At 38.6% G+C, this 8,027-nt stretch overlaps 1 protein-coding gene across 1 annotated transcript; it reads left to right on the forward strand.

Annotated features, from left to right (window-relative positions):
- Nucleotides 1–880: 880 nt before the first annotated feature.
- On the forward strand, nucleotides 881–7,231 carry BTF3L4 (basic transcription factor 3-like 4). Its single transcript, XM_008946050.1, has 5 exons — nucleotides 881–943; nucleotides 1,819–1,932; nucleotides 4,270–4,471; nucleotides 5,875–5,934; nucleotides 6,832–7,231. The coding sequence occupies exons 1-5, from the start codon at nucleotides 890–892 to the stop codon at nucleotides 6,876–6,878; spliced, it is 477 nt and encodes a 158-aa protein (XP_008944298.1). The 5' UTR covers nucleotides 881–889; the 3' UTR covers nucleotides 6,879–7,231.
- The last annotated feature ends 796 nt before the right edge of the window (nucleotides 7,232–8,027 follow it).

Genomic DNA, 8,027 nt, shown 5'->3' on the forward strand with positions numbered 1-8,027 from the left:
GCCGGGCTGAGTCCCTGCTCCCGCCGGCCCGGCGGAGTCCTTGGCCGTGCGGTGAGCCTCCCGGCGGTGCTGCGTCCCCGCCGGAGCCCGGCTCCCCCTCCCCGTCGCTTTGCTGCCATAATGCAAATGCAGGAGGAGTTTCCCCTTCGTTCACGGAGTCACTCATGACTTACTGGGGCAAAGCAGAGAAATGCTTCCCTTGTGTCGGAAAGCTTGACATGTTTTCTCCACACATCACAAGTTTTCAGGTCTTCCAGCTTTTAAAGGTCCCATCTGACCCGTTGGAGAAGGCACTTGATTAACTTTCCAGTCACTGAAGTGGATGAATAGCTGCTAGGGATTCATGTAGGCAATACGTCAAGATATGAACTTGACCGAGTTAAGACCTTGGCTTATTAGTTAAAAAGTACGAGAGAGTCATTGCTTAGAGATAATATTCAAAGTAGTATAGTGACGAGACTCTCCCTAAGCCTTCTTAATGATAAAGGTGTTTTCCTAGAAGCAGTCGTGCTGTACGTGCTGATTTGGGTCTGTTCTGAGTCAGTAGTTCAGTCGGACGGTTTAACCAGTGAACCGGCATACTTGGGATTTCACAGCTAGTACCTCACGCTGTTACTAAATGAAATGTCCCACTGACTTGCCTCATCGTCGTTCAGACCCTTCAGCTGAGCATACTGCTGCCAGGCCACTTTCTGGTGTGTAGGTGATGTGGTTTTAAAGCCTTTTGTTTATGTGTATTTGTTTGATGCACTGTTTTGCCTAATTTTCTGTAAGTTTAAAAACCTACTGCAATGAGAGTACTCATAAAATGGACTGTGAACAATTTTTCTTAATATTTTAGTGGTTAACTTGTATTTCTATCACATTCTTATTTTTTAGACACAGCAGTATGAACCAAGAAAAACTGGCCAAGCTTCAAGCACAGGTCCGAATAGGAGGAAAGGTAAGAAAACCAGAGATGTGCTGTTTCCTGTCATTTACAGGTCAGAGGAGAAATTTGTTGCTGAAATTTGTTTTTCAAAACATAGGCTTTAGTTCATGGGAGGGGGAAGAAAAAAAAATACTTGGAGGCCTGAAGAATACAGGTTTTGTCTGATCTCACTTGTGGCACTTCTGTCTGAAATGCAGTTTGCTCTCAGTTTGCAAATGCTGGATGAGTAGTTTGCAGTTTGTAAGCTTTCTTTTTAAGTCAGTGACTTGTTGTGACCTGTGAAAGCTCAAGCTAAGCCTACCTGTTGGTTGTTCCAGTTCTGCCTTTCTCTCCTCTGTGTTAGGGAGTTCTTTCCTTTGTGCCAGCTCCAGAGCTTATCTGACTCTGCACTGATTTTTTTTCCCTGAACCAGCAGGTAGCTATCAGAACAAAAACCCATGTAGTTCGTTGTAGGTGTTCATCTCCCACCTATAGGTGGGGTTGCTCAAAAGTTTGCAGAGTAGGAATTCCTAAATTGCTGTTTGTGCAACAGTTTAAAAACATTAATTACTTGGTTACGAAAGTGTGATCTTTTAAAAGATCTTGGAAAAGACTTTTAACTTCCTTGCATCTTGCTAAATAGTAAATGGTATTTTTATGATTATGGTGGGAAGGCAAAATACTGCTGCTGTTTTGTGTCTTTGGTCTTCTGTGCTTAAGAAAAAACTTAACATTGAGACAGACGTGTAAGGTGGTAGGTGAAGTTCAGTAAGTTGAGAAGCATTTCTGACTACAGAGCTTTCACATGGCTTAAATATAGATTGCTCAGAATGAGCTGTGACTTGGAAAGATTGAAGTGTTGTGAGATTTTGAGAATAACTGATTGTTGTGTCTTGATTCGTTTCCAGGGAACAGCTCGCAGAAAGAAGAAGGTGGTGCACAGAACAGCCACAGCTGATGACAAAAAACTTCAGAGTTCCCTTAAAAAACTGGCAGTAAATAACATTGCTGGCATTGAAGAGGTATAGCAATAAAATGAGTGTTTCCTGTTTGAAATGACATTCACTGTATACTTTTCGTGATGGCATGGGTTTGGATATTTTTTAACAACAGTTTTCTTTTCCCTGCAAAATCTTACAGGTCTGGCTGCTGATAGGTAAAGTTATTTGATTTGCTGTCTCACTCACATTAATGCTTACACACAGATAAATAAGGGAGAGGTTCTTCTGGCCAGAGAGTGGAAATACAAGCTCGTAAACTGCTTGCTCGTAACTGCTTTTGTTCTGCATTCATTGCAGAACAAAACTTCTCTTGACTCTTGACTTCGTGATTACTTCTGTAAAGAGAAGAGCACTAAACATGTGTACTGTGCAGACGCATCTAAAGCAAGAGTTTGTGTGGTGCAGAATATAAAGAAAACCATAAAAATGCCAGGAGTAAGGACTTGCAAGTCTGTATTACTAAAATGAGGTCCTTTTATTGCATAAAAATGGCTAGAGATGTTTGAGATAGTCAGAGAAGATACTTGTTACAGCAAAGAACTCTACAAAGCCAACTCCTGTAGGAATATAAAGGTTTCAGGTGGTACTTGAGTATGTCTATTTAGCCTATCACATAGGAGCTGAAACACTGACGTTTTCTGTTGCACTCTAGACAGTGCTACTCTTACACGGAAGGAGGTGTTCCTTCATCAGCTCAGTATTACTGTAGTACGTGGTTAAAGAATCATAATATTTAATCTGTGATTAATTAATTTAAGCAGGATTGCAGGGTTGCCTCCAGAGGTCACTTAGTGCACACCTGTTCTCCAAAGGCAACTGCAGATTCAGTGTAGAAGCCTACTGTGCCTCTAAGTTTTTATACCGCTGCTACAGAAACAAATTTATTCACTTAAGGTTGAGATGTATGTCCTGAGCTATACAGACCCAAAGGCAGTTCTTGTTATGTTGTGTTATTTTTTTCCCTTGCTGAGAGTAAAATCTTTATTCAGACACAGTTATTAAGGATTTTTAAGTGTCTTGATGTGAAGGAAGATAATGCAGTGTGCTTCTGCCTTGATAGCTAGGTATATAACTGCAGTGTGTTGTGGACACAAGTTGACTGTGGTAATATTTGTAACTAAAAGAGCTGAGGAAGACAAGTAATAGTGAATCAGACATGAGCAGCTCATCTATATGGTTTTTAAAAGAGGCTTTTAAGTAAAAGCATGACTGTGCCTAAAGCCATTACTATTTCCCCATGTGCAAAGGACAGGACATCCTTTTGTTTTACAGGAAAGCAATGCACCTTGTTTTCCTGTTGGAAACCATTTTGAACTCTTTTGTGTGCAGATTGATAACTTGCCCATTTTTATATTTTAGATCTCTTCTTTAGTTTCCAAACTTCTGTTTTCTCCCTGTAGCTTCTACTGGGACAGTACTTAGGAGTATTTTGACACAAATTTATTACTCTGGTTCAATGGGTAGAACTCTTCCTTTTTTTTCTGGCAAAATTATTTTCCCTTTAACAGTAGTTCAGCCATGCCCAGAAGAAAAACCTTTTTAACTTTCCATTCTGTCTTTTTTCAGTGAACATAACATAAACCCATACAAGTATGCCAGTATAAAATTTGCCAATAAGAGCAAAGCAGGCCACTGTAATGGCAGTAACACTTAACTCTGGTGATTCAGGAGACCAGGGAAGAGGCAGAGAGCAGGGTGACCGTAGGATGTCCTTAGTCATAGGAGTCCTGGTGGAATTGCTGGCGCCTCAGCCCCCAGCGGTGTGCGTGCAGGAGGCGTCCTGTGAGCCTGGGGCCTCTGCTGGCTCTGCTGCAGCCACAGCATTTTCCTGGCAGGGGGCACAGGTAGCTGTGGGTGGCAGTGTCTTAAACTGCTGTGGCAGGGCTGTTCTGTCAGAGCTTTTAGTGTGTGGAGCTGCCACAGGGCTGAAGAGTTTTGACGTGTGTTTTTTTTTTTCCCCCTAGGCTTTCCTGATATGAATTCATTGATACCTTATAGTCTAAACCTACATAAGGTTTTACCATAAAAATGAAGTGTATGGTAACATAGCCCATGCATTTTTATTATGTAGTATTTAGATGAGTGCATTTATGAAGGAAACAGCTCTTAAATTCTACCTTTTCATGCAGCATATACAAACCCATACTTTACCATTAACTTATATTTTACTTGCAGTGTAAGTGTAGCTAATTCCAGGTGCTTTCATTGTGGTTACATTTTTCTCCAGGAGGAGCGCTAGTTTTAGGGTTTTTTTTCATGCTTTAATATTTCAAGTCTAGATTTGAATTAAATAATTATCACGCTTGTTCAACAAGATGATGCAATGTTTTGGTAAATGTTATTCATCTGTTTAAACAGGTGAACATGATAAAAGATGATGGAACAGTTATTCACTTCAACAACCCCAAGGTTCAGGCTTCCCTCTCTGCTAACACTTTTGCAATTACTGGTCATGCAGAGGCTAAACCGATCACAGAAATGCTTCCAGGCATCTTAAGCCAGCTTGGTGCTGACAGCTTAACAAGTCTCAGGAAGTTAGCTGAACAATTCCCAAGACAAGGTAGGTCTTTTTTGGAGACTTTTATCACCAACTTAAAGAACATAAGTATTAAATATTTGAAACAAAATTTAACAGCAGCATGTGTAACTTAGTGATCAAAAATATATATGCTTTTATTTGGCACTGTTGTGGAAAGATGGGGGGAAGCTTTTTTTGTTCTTGGTTCAAGTTTCTATATAGGCAGGCCCTGATTTAAGAAAAAAAAAAATTGTATGTTGGGCATATTGTGATTGCAGGTGTATAACTCTGACAATACTTAAAGAAAGTTCATGTTTTTCCTTGGAAAAACTCAGTGGGTTGTTTTTGTCAGGGGGTTGGTTCTGTTTTCTTTATTCATACAAAACATTTCTGTTGTGGATATAGAGGAAGAAACATTCTTCTACTCTACAGTTCCCTTTGGAATTAACCCAAGACTTTAAAAAATTAATTCAAAATCAAAGCTTTGATTGAAAATAGAAAAGGAAATCATATGTTTTTAATGTGATTCTTTATTTTCTACCTCTTTTAAGACTATGTATGTCTATTATATGTTGTATAAATAATGTTACAGTTAAGAAGTTGAGTTGGGGTCAGTTCCAGTTTAGACTGTTAGGGGTATTAAAAAGACTGCAGTTGGATGTGTTGCAACTGTCTGTATTTGGAACTGGAAAATACATGGCCTGTTCCAATGGTTTCAACAAATAGTTATTCTTTCTAAATCAGTAGTTTTAATTTCTTCTGTATTTAATGTTTAGAGTGGCATTGAAAATAAAGGTTTTATTTTTCCTTCTTCAATACATAAAATACATTTTAAAATTCAGAAAGCTGGATTGTCATAGGCATATTTCTTCGATGCAACCTCAGTACACATAGATAATTCCTATTCTTTCATTAGATAGTACAGCATGTCAGTTCCATGAGAAGAGATACTTTATTTTTGTTAAGTTCCTGCATTTCTTCTGATGACTTGTAGCATGACTTAGGGCAGGTTAGGTTTGGTGCAGGATCCTGTTTATGGAAATACTTTCTCTCACAGTTGTGGCCTCTGGGTAACTGAATCACATGACATGTTGGTCCCTGATTGGTAGCACATTATTGTTGCATTGAAACACAAGAGTTCACTTAAAAGATTTAGTCATGCTGGGGTTTTTCAGCATCCTTTGATCTTTTGCTAGCTCTGCATTAATACCCCTAAGCGTTTGAAAATGGCTGTGTTAATACTTTGGTATAAGAAAGGTCAGAAGGAGACCTTTTGGTCATGTGATTTACTGTTGACATGCAGTCATTTGTGTGTTTGTCACTGTTGGGGGTTGCAGAAATGCTTTTTTTTTTTTTTTTTTTTTCCCCATCTGTATGCCTTTTATTTTGTGTGATTGTCTCTAATTCTGTGTAGTGAGAACTCAGCACCAAATTTCTTTTTGTAGTGTTGGATAGTAAAGCACCAAAATCTGAAGATATTGATGAAGAAGATGATGATGTCCCAGGTAGGTGCATACATACTTTTGTACATTTAATGTGTATATAGTTTAATTCATGCATTCAAATATTTTAACTCTTGTTGTGTTTATAGTTCTCACTTGCTAAGGGAAAGATTCATATACTGGGCAGCATTAAAATGTGACTTGGGATTCCAGCTTTGGAAAAGAAGTTTACCTTGTACAAACTGCTGAATTCTTAAGTACAGAGAGGTTAAAATACTTTCAGAGAGGTTGAACAGATGGACTGAATATCCAAGTAGGGCTTTAGGGCTGCTAAATGACATGATGGACATAGTCATCAGGTGATCTTTAAATTGGAGTTTGGGGTGAGGATTTTTACTTCTGTAGTAGAAGCATTAAAGCTTATGTCAGTGTCTGAAAGTTTTTTCATAAATAAATATTGTAAGATTTTAAGTTGTCAGTGAATAACTGTTAGTCACCACATTCTGCTCTGTCCATAGGTATGGTGTATTGGCTAAAATAACAAACTGATAGACCCAGAGGTTCAATTCCTCATCCTCTGGCACTGGTTTATTTCTTTGTGACCTTGCATAAAGATTCAGTTCTCTGAAATTTTGTTTTTGTTGCCTAACTCCAGGCATTCTGTAAAGAATGCCGATGGCTGGACTCAGTTGCAGCTAGTAAAGCACATCTGAAAAAACAGATAGCAACCACTTCATGTTACAACTTCCACTCTTCAGAGTGTTCCTGCAATTCTATTTGTGAATGTTTGAGCAAGCTATTTCCTAAATCCCTTTGAAATCTGTCCATAAAAAAAATGGTGTACAGAACTATAGTTAAGAACTTTAACTATAACCGTTCCTGTGATAAATGCATTTTTATTAAACTTACGGAGGTAACATTACTGGACATTATTGTATTAACTGTCTTCATCTCTTTCAGATCTTGTAGAAAACTTCGATGAAGCGTCAAAGAACGAAGCTAACTAAACCATGAATAGTTCTGGAAGCTGGCATGGACTAGATTTAAGAAATCAGCTATGTGGTTCCAAAGTTTTAAAGAAACAGAGAACATCATCTGTTAATAGTTCAGTAATATAAATATTTTGTATTTTTATGATGCTGTTTGTTCAGCATTTTCTGTCAGTTGATTTTGCATTTTGCACTTACTCCCAGGATCTACTCTTTTGGTCAGAAAGAAACATCAGTGCAGTTTGAGGGGTGTGTGCATGTGTGTGCGTGTATGTGTGTGGGTGTACCTATAGTGGAGAACAAATTGGAGAACACTTATTTATTTTTTTTGCCTTTTCCTTCGGAAGTAGAAATAAAGTGAATCTTGAGCATTGTTCCTTTTGATTATCACCAAGTAGTGCACAGAGGGTAGTTAGGATTACAGTTTTGTCCAGGTTTTGTGACCTGAAGGCATTACACCATCCAAACTTGGGGTTAATTTGCTGTTAACTATTGTACTTGCAGATGTTTCTCCACTGTTGAAATGTACACATGATACTTGTTATCAACCTTACACTGATCCCAGACAATACTGAAGAGGCTGTTTTACCAGCTTCTTTGGTACAGTAACTTTTTGAAAAAGAAAACTTAGTCTCAGAAAAGGGTGCTTTTTTTTCTAACCTTTCTCAGCTTTTTTTCTTGTCTCTCTCACCTTTTGAGACAAGCTGGTGTTTGACTCCTTCCATGTAGGCATAGCAGTATGTTGTGCTGGTTGTATAGAGTGTTTCCCATGTCAAAAGGAAAACAAACACTTTGGTTCTCTACCATCAGGTCACTTCTTAAGCTTGGAGGTCTAGTTGGTAACAGTCCAGTGCACCAGTTTTGCATGGTAGCAGTTTTTTGCTTGAATAACTTCAAGCTGTTCTCTCGGCATGACTGCATTTACTAGCAGCTAATGATCCACTGTCATTCTTATGGCACTAGGAATTAAATGCACCGTGCGAGCAACGTTTAAGGTGGGAGGAAAGAGTTGTTGACATTTTGCCTTGCCTCCTGCTGGGCAGTTTGTGCAATGACTGGCTCTAAAGGGATTTTTTTTTTTTTTTTTTTTTTTTTGCCTGTAACTTACCTTTGCCTATAACCTACCTCTAGGTTTGGTGTCATCTATGTAGTAGCTTCTTAAAAACC

Source organism: Merops nubicus, unplaced genomic scaffold, assembly GCF_000691845.1.
Source record: "Merops nubicus isolate BGI_N331 unplaced genomic scaffold, ASM69184v1 scaffold17508, whole genome shotgun sequence".
Lineage (NCBI taxonomy): Eukaryota > Metazoa > Chordata > Aves > Coraciiformes > Meropidae > Merops > Merops nubicus.